Genomic DNA, 23,418 nt, shown 5'->3' with positions numbered 1-23,418 from the left:
CCTTAATGGGATTACTAGCACTCAACATGGTATGATTAACCATTTATTTGGTAACCATTTAACCATTATCTGGTAAGTAACAGTGGTTAGGAGATGTGAAGGGTAGCTATAGATGTAGCTGGACTTTTGACCACAGTATTATATGAAAGTGATCTTTGTGTTTACAAAACCCTTTTAATGTTACATCAAAATGACACTCTGGGCCTTCTGACTTGCAATCCCTTTTTTCTTTCAAATCTAAAAACCAAACTCTTAAGACTGAACTATATAGCACAGCAATTGAACCTCAGGCCCAGGGGGCCAAAGCCAGGCCCCGAAGATCCCCCAGATGGCTTCAGTCCCTTCCCATGGCTTCACCTCCTCTTCCCCAGCCATGGGTTGATGATTTCCCAGGTTTTGTATAAGAACAGCCCTGTTGGATCAGACCAAGGGTCCCTCTAGTCTAGCATTCTGTTCACACAGCGGTCAACCAGCTGCCTGTGGGAAATCCAGAAGTAGGACATGAGCGCAACAGCACCCTCCCATCCATGTTCCCCAGCAACTTGTGTACATAGGCTCACTGCCTCTGGTACTGGAGGTAACACAGCCATCAAGACTAGTAGCCATTGATAGCCTTTTCCTCCAGGAATTTGTCCAATCCCCCTTTAAAGCCATCGAAACTGGTGGCCATCGCTACATCCTGTGTTGGTTACTTCCATAGTTAAACTATGCACTGCATGTTTTCTACCTCATTCCAAAAGGTCGAAATGCCTCTCCTAGGGCTTAGTTACTGGCAGTAGGAGCTTCAAGCTGAACTATGCTGGTATTTGGGGCCTGCCCCCTTTTGCCTCCAGCCCCACCCACCACTGGAATGCAGCCTCCAAGAGCATCTGAAAGAGGTTTGACACTTGATATAGCACAATGGGAGGGCAGTCAATGGAACTCTCCTGAACAGAAGCTAGTAACGAACTATATCCCAACTTCAAACCCAAATGTTCTCTTCCACACAGATAAAACAAAACAGCTTTTATTTACAAAATTACAGAAGGCTTGTGCTGCCTCTCAATTTATATGCAGTATTTGCTGTTTGTAGCCAACCCAGAGTGGCAAAACAGCTGTTCCTCTCCTCTGCCTGGAGAGTCTGAACATGTTAAGCTTGCATAACAGGGCGGGACTTCTTGGCCTCCAGCTCCACACCTGACCCTGCAAATCCTGTGCCGCCCTAAAAGAAGACAAAACGCAAGTAAGAGAAGGATGGATGGCAATAGCTTTAGACCAGCCCTCCCCAGGGCAATGTTGGACTATAACTCCCATCAACCAATGCACATGTTGGCTGGGGATGATGGAGTTTGCAATCCAACATCTGGACGGCAACCGGTTGGGGAAGGAAGGGTTAGACCCATGGTTTGCCTTGCCTGTGGTGCTCAGAATGCCATGTTTTGCTCAGCATTTAGCCAGCAAAATGAGAGGTTCTGGAGCTCAATTCCATTTGCGGCCATGGTACAAGCCCTGATTCCAAAACTCAGACTGGTGGGCAATGGCTACTCTGCACATGCTCAGAAATACCCTCCTTTCTAGCAAAACTGCAAGTACAAGAGAAAAGCTCGCGCTTGAGAAACTTTCAGCACCGGATGAAATGGGATACCAATTGCTGCCTCTTCTATTATTCTAGTTACCTAAGGGAGAAACTATATATTATGTGGCAAAAAAGGGGGAGTCCCAATCCCATGATTGCTTTGTAATGCCAACACAAGAGGGAGGTGCACTGGCAGGGGGAAATTTACAGATGTGGAGGGGGGTGCCTGACCCTTCCAACTGGGAACAAACTGGCGTGGGAGGGAAGATTTGCAGGGGAGAAGAAGAGCACGGGAAAATGGGTGCCCTCCATGTATTACCTCAGCAAAGGTGGTGTTTGGAACACTCGTTTGCTGTAGTCACACCTACAGTTCTGCTCTAAGTGACCTGGAGGATGAGAATAACTTCCTCAGGGGAGTTGGGGGCAGCCTAGAGGACAGGTAAGTTCTACTCCTCATTCCTGCTATTTCCTTGCTGAATAGAAACAGCAGGGGTTGGGCTACCCCTACAAGGGGAGTTTACATCCAAATCTGTGCACTCAAGGACTGCAACCATCCTCACATCCCTGCAGGTACCAGACCTGACAGCATCGAAAACGACCAGCAGTTTTTGGCGGAGGCCCGTCCCCAGTTTGACTGGACTTCGCACCTCTATATTTTGAGCTCTGTTGGCAAGCAGATGATCCTGGACAGCAAGAGACAACCACCAATTTCTCACTCATGAGCCTTTTGCTTCCCTGGAGCACCACAGGAGATGTTGGGGGTCTTTGCAGTCTCTTTGGTGGGATGACTCGCATGACTGGAATACAGCAATTGAAGGATATAACTTGTTCAAAAAGAACAGAAGGAACAGAAAGGGAGGTGGGGTTGCACTATATGTTAAAAATACTATCTCTGCACAGAAATACAGGAGGATGAGCTTGGTAGCCTCATTGAGAGCATCTGGGTTAAAATAAATGGAGCAAAGAATAAAAGCCACCCAATCAAGGGGAAGACGAGGATGAAACTTTTGAAAAGCAAATAGCCAAGGTTTAAGGAAGCATGATGTAGTAGTAATGGACGACTTCCATTTCCCTGATATTTGTTGGGAGACAAATTCTGCAAAACATGGCCCCCCCAGGAAATTCCTGACTTGTGTAGTGGATAACTTCCTCCTACAGAAAGTAGAGGAAGGAACTAGAGGATCGGCTATCCTTGACTTGATCCTAACCAACAGAGATGACTTAGTGGGTAAAGTATCAGTTACAGGAACTATGGGGGAAAGCGACCATGTTATACTTCAGTTCATGGTTCTAAAGGAAGCAAAAGCCAAGTGTAGCCAAACGCGTACCCTGGATTTTAGGAAAGGTGATTTTAATAAACTCAGAACAATGCTAAGTAAGGTCCCATGGCAAGCAACTCTAACGAGAAAAGGAGTCCAAGATGGGTGGGAGTTTTTAAAAAAGGAAATTCTAAAGGCACAATTACAAACAATTCCAGCAAGAAAAAAAGGTGGAAGACAACAGAAGAAGCCAATGTGGCTTCACAAAAAGCTTAGGGATGACCTGAAAACAAAAAAGGACACATATAGGAAGTGAAAGGAAGGCCAGGCAACAAAGGAAGAGTACAGGCAGGTAGCACAGAATTGAAAGGACGGTGTCAGGAAGGCTAAAGCTGAGAACGAGCTGAGGTTAGCAAGGGATGCTAAAAGCAACAAAAAGGCTTTCTTCAGCTACGTGCATAGTAAAAGAGAGAGGAAAGAAATGGTGGTTCAGCTATTAAATAAGGATGGCAAAATGATAACAGTTGACAAAGAAAAGGCAGAAGTGCTCAAATCCTACTTTGGCTCAGTCTTCTCCCAAAAGAGGGTCTATGACCCCCCTGGCAAAGGCAAAGTACAGGCTGAAGGGGCAGGATTGCAGCTTGAGATCGATAGGCATATGGTCAAGGAACACCTAATTACTTTGAATGAGTTCAGATCTCCAGGGCCAGATGAACTGCACCCTAGAGTAATAAAGGAACTGGCAAAAGAACTCTCAGAACCACTGCCTATTCTTTTTAAGAAATCATGGAGGACAGGTGAAGTGCCAGATGACTGGAGGAGGGCTAATGTTGTCCCTATCTTCAAAAAGGGTAAAAAGGAGGAACCTGGGAACTACAGACCAGTCAGTCTGACATCAATCCCTGGGAAAATTCTGGAGCAGATGATAAAGCAATCCATCTGTAAGCACCTTGAAAACCATGCAGTGATTACTTGAAGCCAACGCGGATTTGTCAACAACAAATCCTGCCAGATGAATCTGATCTCATTTTTTGATCAGGTAACCTCCCTTGTGGACTGTGGGAATGCTGAGGACATAATATACCTCGACTTCAGCAAAGCTTTCGACAAAGTGCCCCATGATATCCTGATGAGCAAACTAGCTCAAAGTGGGCTAGACGAAACAACAATCAGGTGGATCCACAGTTGGCTACAGAATCGGACTCAGAGAGTGCTTATCAATGGGACCTTCTCAAACTGGGGAGAGGTAACAAGCAGGGTACCGCAGGGCTCAGTCCTGGGCCCCGTGCTCTTCAACATTTTCATTAATGACTTGGAGGAGGAGGTGCAGGGAATGCTGATCAAATCTGCAGATGACACAAAATTGGGCGGGATAGCTAATACTTTGGAAGACAGAAACAACATTCAAAGTGATCGTGATAGACTGGCGCGCTGAGCAGAAAACAACAGAATGAAATTTAATAGGGATAAATGCCAAGTTCTGCACCTAGGAAAAAGAAACCAAATGCACAGTTACAAGATGGGGAATACATGGCTCAACAGCACTACAAGCGAGAAGAATCTTGGAATTGTTGTAGATCACAAGCTGAATATGAGCCAACAATGCGATGTGGCTGCAAAAAAGGCAAATGCTATTTTGGCTGGATAGATTTGACGGTGTGGTCAGTGAGCTAGAGCCAGACATCCTGAAGAGTGAGGTTGAACGGGCCTTAAGAAGCATTGCTAATAACAAGGCAGCAGGAGATGACGGTATCCCAGCTGAACTGTTTAAAATCTTGCAAGATGATGCTGTCAAGGTGATGCATGCCATATGCCAGCAAATTTGGAAAACACAAGAATGGCCAACAGAGTGGAAAAAATCAACTTATATCCCCATACCAAAAAAGGGAAGCACCAAAGAATGTTCAAACTATCGAACAGTGGCACTTATTTCACATGCCAGTAAGGTAATGCTCAAGATCTTGCAAGGTAGACTCCAGCAATTCATGGAACGAGAATTGCCAGATGTACAAGCTGGGTTTAGAAAAGGCAGAGGAACTAGAGACCAAATTGCCAATATCTGCTGGATACTGGAGAAAGCCAGGGAGTTTCAGAAAAACATCTATTTCTGTTTTATTGACTATTCTAAAGCCTTTGACTGTGTGGATCATAACAAATTGTGGCAAGTTCTTGGTGGGATGGGGATACCAAGTCATCTTGTCTGCCTCCTGAGGAATCTGTATAACGACCAGGTAGCAACCGTAAGAACAGACCACGGAACAATGGACTGGTTTAAGATTGGGAAAGGAGTACGGCAGGGTTGAATACTCTCACCCTACCTATTCAACCTGTACGCAGAACACATAATGCGACGTGCTGGGCTTGATGAAGCCAAGGCTGGAGTTAAAATCGCTGGAAGAAACATTAACCATCTCCGATATGCAGATGATACCACTTTGATGGCTGAAAGCAAGGAGGAGCTGAGGGACCTCATGACGAAGGTGAAAGAAGAAAGTGCAAAAGCTGGGTTGCAGTTCAACCTCAAAAAAACCAAGAATATGGCAACCAGCTGGATTGATAACTGGCAAATAGAGGGAGAAAACATGGAGGCAGTGACTGACTTCGTCTTTCTAGGCATAAAGATTACTGCAGATGCTGACTGCAGCCAGGAAATCAGAAGACATTTACTTCTTGGGAGGAGAGCAATGACAAATCTTGATAAAATAGTGAAAAGCAGAGACATCACACTGACAACAAAGGTCCGCATAGTTAAAGCAATGGTATTCCCCATAGTAACCTAAGGCTGCGAGAGCTGGACCATAAGGAAGGCTGAGCGAAGGAAGATAGATGCTTTTGAACTGTGGTGCTGGAGGAAAATTCTGAGAGTGCCTTGGACTGCAAGAAGATCAAACCAGTCCATACTCCAGGAAATAAAGCCAGACTGCTCACTTGAGGGAAGGATATTAAAGGCAAAACTGAAGTACTTTGGCCACATCATGAGAAGACAGGATACCCTGGAGAAGATGCTGATGCTAGGGAAAGTGGAAGGCAAAAGGAAGAGGGGCCGACCAAGGGCAAGATGGATGGATGATATTCTGGAGCTGACGGACTTGACCTTGGGGGAGCTGGGGGTGGCGACAGCCAACAGGAAGCTCTGGCGTGGGCTGGTCCATGAAGTCACGAAGAGTCGGAAGTGACTGACTGAATAAACAACAAAACAATAGAAGTATAGCTTCCAAATCCCAGGAAGTACTAGTTCCCCTCTACTCAGCACTGGTTAGGCCTCATCTGGAGTACTGTGTCCAGTTCTGGGCATCGCACTTTAAGAAGGATGCAGACAAGGTGGAGTGGGTTCAGAGGAGGGCAACAAAGATGATCAGGGGCCTGGAAACAAAGCGCTATGAACAGAGACGGAAAGAACTGGGCATGTTTAGTCTTGAGAATAGAAGACTGAGGGGGAGATATGATAGCGTTCTTCTTTTAAGGTTGTCACAGAGAGGAAGGCCAGGATCTCTTCTCAATCATCCCAGAATGCAGGACATGGAAGAATGGGCTCAAGTTACAGGAAGCCAGATTCCAGCTGAACATCAGGAAAAACTTCCTGACTGTTAGAGCAATACGACAATGGAAGCAACTACCTAGGGTGGTGGTGGGCTCTCCCACGCTGGAGGCATTCAAGACGAGGCTGGACAGCCATCTGTCAGGGATGCTCTGACTTGGATTCCTGCACTGAGCAGGGGGTTGGACTCGATGGCCTTGTAGGCCCCTTCCAACCCTACTATTCTATGATTCTATGATTTTATGCCCCAGCTGAGTGGCCCTTTCCCTGCGTCTGAGAGGCACCTCCTTGCCACTTTACTATGAAGCCTGGGCTTGTCCACTGCGGCAGAAGGTCCAAAATCTGACTGACTCTAAGCAGAGGTATCATTAGCAGGGCCTATGGTGCCTGAATGTCAAGGGCTGCCTCCAGGAGTTGTGTTGCAGTTGCCAAGGATGAAACATTGGCCCTGGAAATGACTCCAGAAGAAATGCTTATCTCCTCAGTTTGTACAGTGGTGCGGAATCTATGGCCCTCTAGATGACAAATCCCATCAGCACTGGCCATGCTGGTTGGGGTTAATAGGAGTCGGAGCCCAACATTATCTGGAGGTTAGACAGGCTCCCCATCCCTGGTTTAACATGACTTCAACCCTTATGAGTAGGGCAATGGGGAGCTCAGAATTTCAGTGATCCTCAAGAGTTTATTTCTGAAGCATGCTGTTTCTCTCTCTCTCTCTCTCTCTCTCTCTCACACACACACACACACACACACACGGGAATTTAGAGAGCTTTAGCTCAATAACTACTCATCTCTAGTTATCCTCAGGCCTGACATGGCTAGTACTGAACTCTGCTGAATTCTGCGTACCACAGGTAAGACTGTACTATAGCTTGCAACCCACGTACCTTAAGATTTTTTTTTAATTAAAAAAAAGTTGTTCATAAGCCTTTAATTATACAGAACTTTTCTCCTGATTTTGACTTCTGGAGAACTTCTTGAACACGTAGAAACATAATTAAGGATGGTGTGTGAAAGTAAGTCCATTCAGGGGGACTTCCACAAGGATAGCAGGTCAACAGTATTAAAGGGATGAATAACACCAAGGGAAACTTGGAGGTGCTGATAAATTGCTAGAGTCTATCTTTAATCATATGACACAGGCCCTGGGGGCGTAGGAGAAGCGATTCCAAAGGTGTAGCCGGAGAGCCGCATCATGGGATACCTCCTGCAATGTGATAGATCAGCCTTCCCCAAACTGGTGCCCTCTAGATGTGTTGGGACTACAACCGCCAGCATACCAGCCAGGAAGAGGCGTGCCTGCTGCTGCTGGGCCTGCTACTGCTGCCGCCGCCACCACCACCACTATCACTACTGTGGACTCCTGCCTGGCATTATTTTTAAGAGGATTTTTAATTGTTTTGTTGTTGTTGTTTTTAATTTTGGGGGGATTTTGTTGCGTTTTTAGGGGTGGGTAGCCTGCCTGATAGACTGGAGCGAGGGGGCATGTGTCCACATGACAGAGGCAGTGGGGGGACTGTTGGGGGCCAGAACATACCGAGGCTGGGCGGCAGGCGCTGGCGGAGCGCTAGGGGCAGGCCATGCCAGGTAAGGGGAACAAGGGAGAGATGTGTAGTATCTGTCCCCTGCTCTGGGCCTGTCCAGAGCCAAAGGATGGCTGGGGGAGGCATGACTCCATCTTCTGGCCTTCATTTGCTGCTCTGCAATGCCAGGTCTGTTACCCAGAAAACCTCCCTCATCCATGACATGATCCTGGATCAGGGTGCAGACCTGGCATGTATTACGGAGACCTGGCTGGCCGAGGCTGCTGCTCCAACCCTTGCAGCCATGGGTCCAGCTGGATTTTCATATGCACAGCAGCCGAGGGCTGGGGATCGGGGAGGGGGAGTGGCTGTTATTTACTGAGAGTCCTTGATCTTCACCAGACCCCCTCCCTGGGAGACCAAGGTTGCTGAGTGCATGTACTGGAGGTTGGGCCCGAAGGGCAGTCTGGGGATTCTGCTTGTGTACGTCCACCCCGCTGCACGACTGATTCCCTGGCCGAGGTGCTTGAGGTGGTCTCTGATGTACGTGTACAGTCCCCTAACTTATTGGTGTTGGGGGACTTCAATGTACATTCGGAGGCCGTCCTCACAGGAGCACCTCGGGACTTCATGGAGACCATGGCTTCCTGGGAGCTGCACCATATTCTAACTGGGCCCATGTAGCTGGTCATGCACTAGACCTTGTGTTTGTTTCTGGAGAAGCGGGGAGTGATCTGGAAGTTGGGGGTATATCCACCACCCCCTTGTCATGGTCAGATCACTATCTGGTGACGTTGGACTTCTCGGTTCCACAACCCCTCCGCAGGGGTGGAGGACCCATTAAAATGGTCCGCCCCAGGCATCTTATGGATCCGAATGGATTCCTGAACACGCTTGGGGATTCTCTGGAGAACGCCAACGGCCACTCGGTCAAGACCCTGGTGGGTGGCTGGAATGCCGTAATCACTGGGGCATGAGATTGGGTGGCTCCGAAACGCCCTCTCCCCCTGAACAGGGCTCGGACTGCACCATGGTTCAATCCGCAGTTACGAGCTCTGAAACAGTTGGTGAGACAGCTAGAGGGCCGGTGGCAGAAGTCTCGCTCCAAAGACGATCAGACACAGGCTAAAGCTGTATCTTCAGCCTATCACGTGGCGGTGAAGGCAGCAAAAAATGAATATTATGCTGCCTCTATGGCGTCTGCAGAGTGCTGTCCCAGGAGGCTGTTCCAAGTGGTCCGGAGCCTGGTCGGTCCTGTGGCTCCTGAACCACTGGAGCATTCTAAGGCCTCCTGTGAGGACTTGGCAAGGCACTTTGCAGATAAAATTGATCAGATTAGGTGTGTTACTCTGCACACTGTGGATACAGTTAGTGAGCAAGAGGCGGCCTGTGGCAAACCAGTTTTGTGGGATCGGTTCCAGCTTCTTCCTCCTGATGAAGTGGACAAGGTGCTTTCATCTGTAAGGCCGACCACCTGCTTACTTGATCCTTGCCCATCTTGGCTCATTATGGGCTACAGAGAGAGACTGCGTGAGGGGATCAGGGCAGTGGTGAACGCCTCCCTTGAGGAAGGAGTGATGCCATCAGCCCTCAAGGGGGCAGTGATAAGACCGCTCTTAAAGAAGCCCTCCTTGGATCCCCAAGTTCTGAACAACTTTCGCCCAGTCTCAAATCTGCCATTTTGGGGCAAGGTGACTGAGCGGGTGGTGGCAGTGCAGTTGAAGGCACACTTGGAAGAAACTGATTATCTAGACCCATTTCAGTTGGGCTTCAGTCTTGGGCATGGGACAGAAACGGCCTTGGTCGCCTTGGTAGATGATATGAGGAGGGCTCTGGATAGGGGTGAATGCTCCTTCCTTGTTCTCCTCGACCTCTCAGCGGCTTTTGATACCGTTGACCACGGTATCCTTCTGGACCGCCTGGAGGGGTTGGGCATTGGAGACACCGTATTGCGGTGGTTCCGGTCCTTCCTCTCCGGCAGGTACCAGAGGGTAGCACTGGGAGAGGTGGTTTCGGACCTGTGGCCACTCAGTTGTGGTGTGCCACAGGGTTCCATCCTCTTCCCAATGCTATTTAACATCTATGTGAAGCCGCTGGGGGCTATCATCAGGAGGTTTGGGGTGTGGTGTCATCAATATGCGGATGATACGCAGCTCTACCTCTCGTTCAAATCTTCACCAAGGTTGGCCGTAGAATCCCTGACCAAATGTCTGGAGACAGTGAGTGGCTGGATGGGGAGAAATAAGCTGAAGCTGAACCCTGTCAAGTCCAAGGTACTTTTGGTGGCAGACAAGAGGAGGCTGGGGGATGTTGACCTGGTGTTGAATGGGGTACGGCTACCCTTGAAAGACCAGGTCCGTAGCCTGGGGGTCATTTTGGACTCCCAGCTGTCCATGGAGGCTCAGGTGTCAGCTGTGAACCAGACAGCGCTGTATCAACTCCATCTGATACGGCGGCTGCGCCCCTTCCTTCCCGACCATCTGCTCCCATCGGTAGTACATGCCCTGGTCTCCTCTCATTTAGACTGCTGTAATGTGCTCTACGTGGGGTTACCCTTGAAGACAGTTCGGAAGCTGCAGCTGGTACAGAACACAGCGGTTCGCCTGATTAAAGGCAGCTGCTGGCGAGATCACATCACTCCAGTGCTGAAGGAGTTGCACTGGTTACCAGTTGTTTTCCGGGCCAAATTCAAGGTGTTGGTTTTGACCTTTAAAACCCTATATGGTTCCAGCCCAGCCTATCTTAAGGAGCGCCTCCAGCAGCACCAGACAGGCCGCTTAACAAGATCAGCCTCAGATGGCCTTCTCTCTGTCCCATCAGCCAGGACAGCTAGACTGGTAGGGACGAGGGAGAGGGCCTTTTCTGTGGTGGCCCCCACTCTGTGGAACTCCCTCCCTAGGGAACTCCGTCATGCCCCCTCTTTAATGAGCTTCCACCGTGCATTAAAAACATGGTTGTTCAGGCAGGCATTTGGGGTGGATTAGGGTATTTTAGAAAACGTTTTTATTGTAGGATTTTATTGTTTTAAACTGTTTTATTATATGCTGTACTTTGCCCAGAGTGGCTGGGTGACCAGCCAGATGGGCGACTAATAGATTTAATAACAACAACAACAACAACAACAACAACATGCTGGGAGTTGTAGCCCAACACATCTGGAGAGCACCAGGCTGGGGAAGGCTGTGATAAATGATAGGTGAAGATTGGATTCATTTCTCAGAAAGCTAAAGGAAGCCTGAATCATGAATAGGCAATGCTCTGACATCTAGGATACAGCATAGGGAGTTTATGAAGGGTTAGAGCTCCTAGGTTCAGAAGAAAGGGTTAGATAATCACTCTCACCCGCTGTAGGACAATGATGTCCTTGTCTGTCAGCTTCTCCCCATTCACCGGATCAACCATGTCCTTCTTAATGAGTTTCTCCACACACTCCAGGGTCACCACAGAGCCCCTTGAAAAAATGGACATGCCTGTTATATGTTTAGTACAAGGCATAGATCCCCACACCTCCCATCCTCAGCCTTGACGACACTACTTTATATCTAGCATGCTAAAGGCCTTCATTCCCCAGTCCAGATGTGCACCACCCCCCCATCACTCACGACGGACGGAGCACGGCACAAGGAACAGAGTTGCCAAGCATGTCTCGTGTGACGGCACACACGTAACGGTCCTGCCGGTTGATCAGCCCTACACGATCCACACTAGTGTCCACGGGCGTGAAATGCACTGGGATCAGGTCCTTCAGCTTCAGGGGCTTCCTACTCATGGGACAGTACACACACTTGTTCTAAAATGACAAGAGCAGGGCAAGTTTGGAGGCAGGACTGCTAAATTCTCCAGAGCGAGAGAAAAAAGAATGTGGATTAGTCCAGGGGATTAGAAGTAATATTCAAACACACACGCCAGCCCTCCCTGGAAGCTACAGACATTGTTTAAAAATTCAAAATTCAGTTCCCGAGATTTGATATACGGTACTTCAAGATCCTGCGAAGAACAGCTGGAGCCTGGAAGAAGCTACTCAGGGCCAGACAATGGGAGTCAGGGACTCACTTAAATCTATGTCCATCACAGTGAGCAAAACCCCAACAGCAACCCACGGGCAGCCAAATGCTCTCCCCATCCATATACAGTTTATAGCTAATCCATCAGAAAATGAAGAACTCAATCATATAAAAACAATCCCCCAACCCATCCAGGCCATTCAAACAGATGAAGCTTGATATAAATATTTGGCAGGGGGCAGGTTGGGACATGACACCTGATGGTTGAAAATTTGAATGTCATGTTTTGAAAAGACTAATTTCAAATTCTACCAAAAGAATAGAAATATAGTGATGGAATCAAGGAGCCGCAACCTCTGGTTTATTTAGATGGGGGAGGGCGCACTATAACGTGCATGATCACTTTCTGGAAATCTTTCTGATGCTCTAAGATTTACTGGAATCTGATTTAGCGTTTTATATCCGTAAACAAAACTAAACAAAAGTGTGCCGTTGCTGAGTATCTCAAGAGAGTTTTTTTCCAATAGCCCAAAGTACTTAACCTGAAATATTTGCCTAGGAAAAAATATAAATAAGGGTGCAATCCTATGTATGTTTAGACAGAAAAAAATCCTACGACTCCCAGCATTCCCTAGCCAGTATAGGACTTTTTTTTCTGTCTAAGCATGCATAGGATTGCACCCTAAAGCACACTTCAGCTGCAATGAGGTTCAAAGATTTACTTGGAAATTATTTTTACTGTAATACTTGTAAATTATTAGGACTTCTCCCAATAACTGTGGAACTGCAGTTTTGTGAGCACAGCACAAGTTCTGTGTTCAGGATCCTTGACCTGAGCTCCACTTGTCACATTCATTGAAGAAGCCATGGCAGTGAATTAAACTGGTTTAAGTTTGTAGTGTCCCAAGACAGGCACATTCCACAAGAAACAAGGCAATATGTGAGTCTGAAAAGAGAATGACAGAAGAACTCACTGGCTTTGGAATGACTTTGGTCTTGGCCTCAGGGGTCAGTGAAGGGATCCAAAAGCTGGGCAGTTGTTTAGCTTTGTCTTCGTTGCTGGGCCCAGGCTGAGAGTCCTCTACAATCCACAGAACAGAACAGTTGTGTTAAATACACATAATTTTCCAAACATGAGGTGGAGATCTGAGGTCATGTGTGGAGATCTGAGGTCACAGCTCTGCCACATTATGGGCATTGAAATTCACCTGTAGGCTTATACTGGAACCTTCGGCAGAATCCATGTAGTACTTTATTTGTGCATCCCAGAATCTGACCTCTATTAGCCCACATCAATATTAAATATCACTACAAAACTTAACAGTGCATAGGACCATACAGCCATCTTTGCTCCACGCTTGGGAGAGGGGCTCATATGTTGTAGCAGCTGACCGCTTTTCCCCTGGGAATTCCACCCCATACGCAATGAGCTTGTGGGAGTGACTGGGACAAATATTCAGAGAGGTGGGTGGTGGGGGAGCTACTGAGAAGGGGTTGGGGAGAAAAGGAGAGGTTATGGAGATAGATGAGGAAGGAGATGAATTTGGGGTAGGGAGCTTTACAAGAGAAGGCCAGAATCTTGAAGCCAGGATGAAAAGGTACAATCACAGGAACACATGGGATATTCCCTCCATGGTATCCAGGACAACGTCAGCCAACCCGCCAGAAATGAAAACACTACCAGAAATCAGAGAAAAGTGAGTATGAGCTCTGAGAACACCCAGCAGTCAGGACCACAACAAAGAGAGTAGGGACTCTTCTTACTTGGAGGGACAGCATCTGTAAGATTTACAGGGCCCTGCCTCTGGAGCAAGTGGGAGGAATAAACGCTTCCATTGCTCAATCCTGACCCAAATCTGCTGCTCCTCCACACTCACCTGCCTTGCGATCAAAGGGGTTGAGAGGTTTGCTCACAATGCTCAGCTCTTTGTCCAGGAAACTCTTCACCTTGGACTCTTTGGCAGCCTTGCTCAGCTCGGCCATCTCCGTCTTCTTCTCATTCTTCTGCTTTTCATAGGCCTGTAGATGCAAAAAGTGTTGTCATCTACAAAGAGATCACCTCCGCTCCTGCTCTACTTCTCCACACCTATGCATGGGGCTAGAATACAGAAGTGGCACGGTCCTTGCTATAATCTACATAAGAGAGACAAGATAAAGGTGAAGAGAACAGGGCTTGATACAGGCACCCGTGTGAGTGTGGGGGAGGATAGCAGAAAGCATGGAAAAACAAGACTAGTAGCCCATTTCAAAAACTGGCTTTTTGTGGGAATGACCTAGTTTTGGGGCAAGAAGCTGGGCACCTGATGGGAAGCAGATGAAGAGGCTGCACTGTGGGAGCATGATGAGAGGATACCCAGGCTATAAGCAGCACTCCTAGAATCATAGAATAGTAGGGTTGGAAGGGGCTTACAAGACCATCGAGTCCTGTACAGAAACAAGCCTCACAGATACTTGATAACTCCGCCCCTCACTGCCTGGAAGCAACACTGCTGCATCAGATGGATGTCTCCTACCCCAATGATGGCCTTAGGCACAGCACAGCAATAGCTCTGACATGAACGAGAACTTGACTTCTAGTTGGGTGGAGATACCAAATCCTGACTACGGTGCTGGGCTTCTTCCTGCCTATGCCATCTTAACCCTGTACCCAGGACTCTTCCCATGGACAGTCTGCAGAGGGAGACCTCAAGGTAAGAGACCAGGGTGTATGAGAAGCATCTGTGCATCCCACATTTCTAGTACGCCGCATCCCAAAGCACAATGCAAGACAATCCAAGCCTGGGTGGGAAGCAATCTAACCAATGCCACACTTAGGCTCAGAACAGTCCTTTGCCTCCCCTAACAGCTACAGGCACAAGGAGGGCTAGCCACATATGCAAGTGTGCATCAACTCCTACCAAAGTCGGTCAGCCTCAAAGCCTCTACCACCCTCTTTTCCACAGGTTCTACTCTACTCTATAAAGACAATGAAATAATAGAATCCAGGTCAAGCTACGGAGCTTAACTGGAAGCTCTGAGCAAGTCACTATTATTTACAATATTTATATGCCAACTTTCAACAGGAAGTTCTCAAACCAGTTTCTACAGTAAAATTAGACAACCATGAAAATACCATAATTCTAAAGCTTTCACTACACTTCCTTCTGTGTCTTGGACAGATCGTTCCTTGAAATCTTGCAGACCTCATTGGGCAGATGGTATCAGTGGCTTCTGGCTCTTGGAGGTGGTGGCTGTTGGAGACACTGGAGAAACAGCAATGTAGGTGTCCTTTGTCAGCCTTTTTGTTGCCTTGCACTCAGCCTACAGCTGCCCCTTCTGGAGGTGTGCTCCTGAGCACCAGGCCTGGCCAACATAAGGCTAACCTATTTCATGTGAGTTCTTACAAGGATAAAGCACCCATCTGAGCTCCTTGGAGGTAAGGCAGAACAGAAATCTAACAAATTATGGGCATGGTCCTATACATGTCTAGACAGAAATAAGTCCTACAACTCCCAGCATGCTGGGAGTTGTAGGACTTATTTCTGTCTAAACATGCATAGGATTGCACCCTAAGAAGATTCCACTTCAATTAGGGCCACATTTCATGGGTCAGATCTTTTTCATTTTATCAGCTTTCAATTCTTCCGAGTGTCATCTACCGTTTCCCAGAAAATTGCTGCAGTGCCTTCCCTGTCATCTATAAAACCAGCAGACAGGGGTGAACACAGGAATCCTGCATAACCTCCAGATTAATACATCAACCATTCCTTCCGGTACCTTCATTTGCCGGGCAATCTCCTTTTTCTGGTGCAGGATGTACTCTAGGATGGCTTCTTTCTCATACAGGTATCCATCAGGGCTGGAGAGAGACAGACAAGATGAGAAACACTCCCAACGCCCCAGGCCTCTGACTGCCGTAAGAGCAGCAGAGCATCACAGGGGGATCTATATGCACCCCTGTGTTGAAGGATACACTTGGGGGGTGCAATGCACACAGCTTTGGAATACAAGCCCATGAAACTAAGGTGAAGAAAGCATCTCTATATCGCAACTAAACAACAGGAGGCATGTCCACAGTCTATATCCATGTATATCCACATGTGCAAATTTGGACTGAGAAGAATATTCTTTATATTGGTGCCAGGAGCAAGAATCATGTCCCTAATGTTGCCAAGTCTTCCTTCCCAAGAGTCCTTGTTGCTGCTTCTCCTTTCTTCTGCCTGCCCCACACTCACTTCCTTGTAACAGTCCCATCCTTGTTCCTCCTCAGTGCCCCCCAACCCCAAACTCCCATTTCCTCCTTCCACCACTGATTATCAGAAATAGAGGCCTTTGGCTCAGAAATGTTTACAAAAGCACTATGGAACACAGAGCAGAGCTCTCTGAAAACGACTCAAGAGCAAAAACTGATAACACTGTGAAATACAGTGATCTCCAAACCAAGACTTCTTTCAGGGAGAGGGAACATTATAGACTTTGGCCTGGGTTCCAGTTCTTGCTCAGCCATGAGAAAATATCTTTTAGCCCCAATTCACCATCTGTGAAATGGGAATGTAATCATCCCATCTCCCAGGCAGGGGGAAGAGAACAGAAAGAAAGATAAAAACTGCACAGGGATTTGCACGAAAGAGAGCTACATAAACAGTTAGCTTGACAGACATCTGTAGCAAGTGAACAAACAGTTTCACTTAACTTGTGAGGAGGGCAATTATTTCTTCTTTTTTGCGCTATGGATCCAAATTTAGAGATCCACTGCTTTATTTCAAAAGTATAAACAGGACACATGCTTAAGTAGGGTAGCAAATCTTCAGTTCAATTCATTGAACAATCTTCAGTTAGAAGTTAGTCAGATAGTTACGTCACAACAGGGTCCTTGCAGGGCTGCAGGGAGAGGCAGCAGCAGTCAAAGTCCTTGACAGCATCTTTGCTCAGACGGACATTCTGGGTCCCGTATCCAGAAGCAGCTGTGGAGGAAAGGTCACAGCAAGGCCACGTCAGTTCAAGAGCCTATCTAAGTGGCTGTCCTGGACCTCTACTTAAATCCAGAAAGCAATTAGTAGGATATCTGCCCAGAAGAGCCCAGACTGTCAAGAGACCTACTCAGGTCAGCTTAGCCTATTCCTGAGAACAGCTTATAGGATGGCTATCAGTCTCTCCCAGGGGCAGGAAGAGAAGAAGAAATTAGGCTAGTCAGGAGAAGTTTAGGTTAGTTTCCATGTGAGTTTCAATGAAACACTGAGGTGGTGTTAATCACTCCCCAGCATGTTCCCAATACTCCTAACTATCCTAGAGCTTCTCCCAATATTCGCCTGGCCATAAACAATCATGCTAACTACTGCCCCGCAATTTTGACCTTCATCTCCTTGCTATACTAGCCTTGGATCAGTGCTCAAATTACAGAGGAGCCATAGAGCGCCTGGTTCCCTGACCCTAAGTGATGGCCCTCTAAACTACTGTATTTACAAAAGCTAGGGGGAACTAGCTGGAGGGAGTCTGTGGGTATGGTAGGGCAGGGCAGGACAACTTGCGGCCCTCCAGTTGTTTTGGCCTACAACCCCCAGCAGCCCTAGCCAGCAAAACAAATGGTGAAGGATCATGGGAGTTGCAGGCCAAACGTCTGGAGTTGCCCACCCCTGGGGTAGGGTTTGTAGATTTCATTAAGGTCCCCTTCTCCCCCTTCCCACAATAATTCCAACACTGCCTAGATTTCTCCTTTCAGCACTCCTGTTTGTACCCACCCCAAATTTAAAGTTCTGTTCCCCCAATCCCAGCCAGGACTTTCCCTTTATGTGGGATCACCACCACTCATTGGGTTCTCATCTGCAGCCCTACTATTGCTATTTTAGGCCAAGGCTCCCTGTAGACCACTCCCCACAGCCCCACAGAAAGCGGGCTCCTCACCGGTATCTTTTCTCTTTTCGTGGTAGGTGTAGACAGCTCCTGCCGTGCAGTTCTTGCCATGACGTGTCATGTAGGTTGGGGTGGATAATCCAAGAAGAAGCCAGCAACTTTTTCCTTCCTTCAAGTAAGGAAATGTTTTCATTAAGCATGTTTTAAGGGGCCTGACCCAACACAAAGCTAGAGGCTCAAGGGTGTTAGGTCGAGATGCAGGTTAGGTGAGCCCCATGGTTGGAAGAGGAGAATTAAGAAGAAAGGAATGGGGTGGTAAGGAGATATTCATAGTCATTACACAGACTGTCCACCTTCCCAACTGGAGGATCCTTAGATCTTCCTCTGTATATGTGACAAGACTGACTATATCAGCTGGAACGATTTCCAAGAACCCTACTTTTAACACCTCCACATCTATTTGCCCCTCTATCCTCCTTACCATTTCCCAAGCCTATCACAGGCAGAGACATATGCTGTTAATACACTAAATCGTTACAGGGTCCTGTCCCTTCAACAGCTGCATAAAGGCCTTTTCAACAGGTATAACCTTTACTCACCCCTTCAAGACAAGGCGCATCTGCCGAAATTCCTCATTTTACACAGTGTTAAACAAACAGGAATGTTCTCTTCTTTTGTATCTGATCACCTTAGATATTCAGGGGCTCTCTTATGGCCATACCAAGGCATCAGCAATCCGATGTCCCCTACCCCAGTCTGATTTAAATTGGGTTGCCAGATGTGCCTCATTTTCAGGGATCCCCGGTCCCCCATTCTCCTTAGTTTGGAATCTCAACGAACCTTGAGGCCACTGAAATTTATCCCTCTTTGCAAGGGGATCACATTCACGACAGTCCCGTGCTCTTAGCAAGGCAAAGTCAGAAGCAAACGGAAGAACAAACATCAGCAAGGAAGTACCTTCTTCTGTTGTTTAATGGCATAGCAAGGTCTATGACTGCCACCTAGTGGATACTCAAGTAACCACTTCACTAGGATCCCACTACCATCCCAATTGGTGTGAACCCTCATCGGCCTCCAGCCCACCTGGCACCTGCATGATTCTCTGATTTAGACAGTCCTAGATGCAGGGGATCTGGTCGCTTTAACCCTAACCATACCAGTTTATATGACAGCTGTTTCTTCCACAACATATCATATCCAGTATTGAAAGAGATTGCTATTAAGTATTATTTACTATGCATATATTTCCAAATGCATATGAGCTATATACTCTTAGTTTTTTGAAAACCACTCTGAAACGTACTCAGCAACCCATGTGTCTCCAAATAAATCACCATCATCCATAACTTTCCATATACACTGTTCATTACACCAAGGCTGAGACCCTTAGTCATACCTGAAGGCACTAAGCATGGAATAGCTCCTTCAGGCTGCAATCCTATACTCACTTAACAGGGAGTAAGCCCCACTGAACAAAGGAATGTCTACTAAGAAGTCTACTGACATCTGAGTAGACATGCCTGGGACTGTGCTCATAACCCCCGTTGCTATTCCATCATTTCAAAAAAGGAAGGACATTACCTTCTCCCACACCACAAACAATAATTAAAATAAAGACACCTCTCTGTAAAATCCCATTTAGCTTTTTTAAAACCTCCATTTTAGTAACACCCCCCACATCATCCTCGACCTGGGCTGCATTAACAGAAGGACAGCGCCCAGATCATAGGCACTAATAGTTCCACTCTATTCTGCGTTAGTCAGGAGGCATTTGGAGTACTGTGTCCAGTTCTGGGCACCCCATTTTAAGAAGGGCATTGACAAGATGGAGCATGTCCAGAGAAGAGCAACTAGGACAGTGAGGGGTCTGGGAACCATGTCCTATGAGGAATGGTTGAAAGAGCTGAGTATATTTAGCTTCGAGAAGGGAAGATTTAGAGGAAACAAGATAGCAGTCTTCCAGCTTCAGAAAGGCTGTCATGCAGAAGATGGAGCAGACTTGTTCTCTGTTGCTCCTAAGGGCAGGACTGGAACCAACAGGTGGAAATTGCAAGGAACCAGATTTTGGCTAAACATTAGGAGAAATTTCCTAGCGATGAGAGCTATTCAGCAGTGGAACAGATTGCCTTCAGAGGTAATGGGTTCTCAGTCTCTGGAGGTATTTAAGCAGAGGCTGAAGGGCCAACTGTCGGGGATACTATAGCCACACCATGCAGTGCAGAGGCTGCATTCAGCAGGGGGCAGGATTAGATAATCTCTGAGGCCCATTCCAACTCTATGATTCTATACTGAATAACCATGGGGAAATAACTGTTTTCTTCTTGTAAAATTTCCCCAAACACAACTTATCAGCAATAGTACTAATCACTATTCCCAAACCAATACAGGAAAGAGAGCCTGTGGCAGAATTAAATCTTGCAGGAGAACCATAATGTAATACTACTAAAATATTAATATCATGAAATTGCTCCAGAACTACCTCATTCTGGCCACTTTTCCCACTTCCCCAAAGAACATTATCCCTGCTAAAATCCCCACATGACAAATCTTCAACTCCTCAGCAAAGAGTTCAATACAAGGATTATAAACAAAAAGAATACTTAAAATCATTCTAGAGGGATATCTGCAACACTGTCTTCTAATATCATACCTGAGTCTAAACCTCAACATAGCGCAGTATCTCTCAAAGAAAATCAGATACGCCTCCTGAATACACACTATAGCTTTCTTCAATGTTTTTGTCCTTAATAACTTATCACCTTGTTTCTTATGGGTGCATTCAATCATTAGGTCTCCACCTTGTACTCTTCTGGCTTTTCACAACATCCACACTGACAGTTTTATTGAATAAACATTTCTCACATTAATCTCCTTAGACACAAATTTAACAATTGCAAGGTTACTCCTCTACCTCTCAACTCCCTCCATCTAGTCTCAAGAAATTGTCATCAGACTGAGTGCACTGACTTTTTAACCCTAAGAGTACAATTTTATGTTTATAGACAGAAAGAAGTCCTACAACCCCCAGATTCCCCAGCTAGCCATGCTGGCTTGGGAATGCTGGGAGTTGTAGGACATCTTTTCTCTCAGAACATGCCTTAGGGTGCAATCCTATGCATGTTTAGACAGAGAAAAGGTCCAGAGCAAGGCTGGCTGGGGAATGCTGGGAGTTGTAGGCCTTTTCTCTATCTAAACATGCATAGGGTTGTGCCCTTAATTTGTTTGCAGGAAGGAAAGCAAACAAATGCATGAAGCACAGGGAATCCAAACAGATATTATCTCCTTATGGAAGGTTCTCTCCAGGGAGTTGCCTCATATTCTCTAGGGTGAGATGTTTGCTCAATTCAAGCAAATAATTTCTTATATAAATTTATTTTTAAAAAATCATATAAATTTCTGTATATTTTCAGTACGTAGATAATAGAAATTTCTTATTTATTATAAGTCAACCCTGAGTTCACTTGAACCAAGTGAGACTAATTGGAACAAGAACTGTAAGAACTTCAATGACAAAACTGTAAAAAAGTGTCTTTCTGAAGGAAGAAAACTGTAATAAAATGTTTGTTTGAAGAAATGTTTGAGTAATGTTTTTCTGAAGAAGTTGTGAAACAAGTTATAAACTGGTATACTTGTAAAATCCCATATATTAAGTCCACTGATGAATTTTTCACATTGTGTTTCAAATATATTCATCCTTACCAATATTTTTGTGTAACTCTTCAGTAATACCTGTTTGGGTTCTCTGTGCTTCATGCATTTGTTTGCTTTCCCTCGGTCTTGTGGAACCTTCTCCTGTTGGGTTTTCCTTAATTTGTTTGCCTCCATTCATCACTCTCACAGCCTCAGTATGAACCCCCACCATATCTTTCCAAGACAGTTTACCCCTGCCTTTCTCCAACCACTCCATATATTTTGGACTCTGACTCCCATCAGCCCCAGGCAGCATGACCAATGGTCAGGAATGCTGGGAGCTGTAGTCCAAAACATCCGGCGGGCACCAGGTTGTGGAAGGCTAGTTCACTCAATAAGCTCTCCCTCTTCATCCACAACAACAACCCAAGAATTTTGCCAGATGCACAAACATACATATCACATCTTCAATGCTTTCTGCCGCTGAACTCTTACTGAGCCAGCACTCGCGTTCCATCATAGCACTGTTCAAGTACTTGAAAGGGTGTCGCAGAGCAGAAGGTCAGGATCTCTTCTCGATCATCCCAGAGTGCAGGGCACGGAATAATGGGCTCAAGTTACAGGAAGCCAGATTCTGGCTGAACATCAGGAAAAACGTCCTGTTAGAGCAATACGACAATGGAACCAATTACCTGGGGAGGTGGTGGGCTCTCCCACACTGGAGGCGTTCAAGACGAGGCTGGACAGCCATCTGTCAGGGATGCTCCGACTTGGATTCCTGCACTGAGCAGGGGGTTGGACTCGATGGTCTTGTAGGCCCCTTCCAACCCCACTATTCCGTGATTCTATGATTCTAAGCCCCGGGGATCTCCTCCCTCCTGTAGTGTTGCCAATATCAACCGGCCAAACAACAACAACAACAAAAATGCCTTCACTAGCCTTTTGATATGCAGAACGTAGCAGATGAAGCTTTCCACGGATTAGTGATAAATATCATTACCTGATTATGGCCGCAGATCAAATGGCCGTGAACGGCACAGCTACAGGAGCCAGTTCAAACGTTGGCAACCCAGCCACCAACTCCTGGCCTCAAAAGCAACAACGACGGCCTCCTCTGACACTTCTAAAAATATACGGTAAAACAGACGATGTTTTCCTCAGCCAGACTTCAGCTTTTCTAACAGAACCGGAAGCAGGAAGTCAACAAGCTCCGGAAGTGCGCTAAAGTCCGGCACTCTGAGTTGTGCATCAACCAAAGTTCCCCCCCGTTGCTGTGGAAACAAGGTATTGCGAACAGAGGGTCCGCGGTACTGAACTTCCTAGGCAGAAAGTAGACGGGAAACGCCGGTGTTAATTTTTTTAAGGCCGTCAAGGTCGTCTCTTCTTTCACTGCGGGAACGGGGGAGAAAAAGAACCGGGGTCGTTTTCCTAAAAAAGAAGTCTCCAGCTCCAAAGTTCTTCTACAGGAGGATCTTCTCTCTGCGAGTCGGGTTATTTCTGCATCCGCACCAGGGGCAGTCCCTGTTTTCTGTTACTTGACCCTGTTTTGTCCTCGTGTTTGCTTTGGGGAAGAATTTGGTGACGAAGAGGTTGTACCTCTGGGTGTACCTTGACTGCACCCTTGAACCTGTATTTATATATATATATATGAACACTAACAGAGCAATCCTACACAACATTTACTCAGAAGTAAGAACCACTGGGTACAATGGAACGTACTTCTGAGTAAACGTGCATAGAACTGTGCACCCGGTGATGACTTACAGTACAGTCAGCCATTTTTCATACTACAACTGATGAAGTACATTTTGAACTGTAAAGTATAATAACAGGTTTTAGGACAATTATATTGTCCTAGTACAGCTGTTTTTAAATCATGAGATCTGCTTTTAAATCATTTTAACCCAGATTAAAATCAGTTGTTTCTGTTATTTATCTAAGCAAAGAATGGCAGTGCACGGTTTCCCCTTGATTCCCCACGCAGCCACCTACCAAGATACTAAGGCTGCAATCCTATGGGACTTTTACTAGGGAGTTGCCCTACTTACCTTCAGTTATTGGGCACTAATAAATGAATAAA

The 23,418-nt window shown here is 46.5% G+C and overlaps 1 protein-coding gene across 5 annotated transcripts; it reads right to left on the bottom strand.

Annotated features, from left to right (window-relative positions):
* Positions 1 to 990: 990 nt before the first annotated feature.
* Positions 991 to 22,517, bottom strand: NOSIP (nitric oxide synthase interacting protein). 5 transcript variants are annotated; one of them, XR_014783856.1, is made up of 11 exons: positions 22,339 to 22,517; positions 21,795 to 21,997; positions 17,760 to 17,877; positions 16,717 to 16,822; positions 15,636 to 15,717; positions 13,757 to 13,898; positions 12,854 to 12,960; positions 11,478 to 11,665; positions 11,218 to 11,326; positions 2,203 to 2,352; positions 991 to 1,201 (listed from the first exon to the last, which is right to left on the bottom strand). XR_014783856.1 is itself a non-coding variant. In XM_084804963.1 (9 exons), the coding sequence occupies exons 2-9, from the start codon at positions 17,827 to 17,829 to the stop codon at positions 1,130 to 1,132; spliced, it is 876 nt and encodes a 291-aa protein (XP_084661089.1). In that variant the 5' UTR covers positions 17,830 to 17,877; positions 22,339 to 22,517; the 3' UTR covers positions 991 to 1,129. The 5 variants fall into 5 exon arrangements, 1 of the variants encoding a protein (XP_084661089.1); XR_014783857.1 differs by lacking the exon at positions 21,795 to 21,997 and having other exon boundaries at positions 22,031 to 22,517; XR_014783855.1 differs by lacking the exon at positions 21,795 to 21,997.
* Between the last annotated feature and the right edge of the window lie 901 nt (positions 22,518 to 23,418).

The sequence above is a fragment of the Heloderma suspectum genome, chromosome 6 (genome assembly GCF_057233095.1).
Source record: "Heloderma suspectum isolate Gila_16-S chromosome 6, 16-S_ref, whole genome shotgun sequence".
Lineage (NCBI taxonomy): Eukaryota > Metazoa > Chordata > Lepidosauria > Squamata > Helodermatidae > Heloderma > Heloderma suspectum.
Note: the sequence above shows the minus strand (reverse complement) of the source record. Positions and strands in the feature narration are given on the sequence as shown.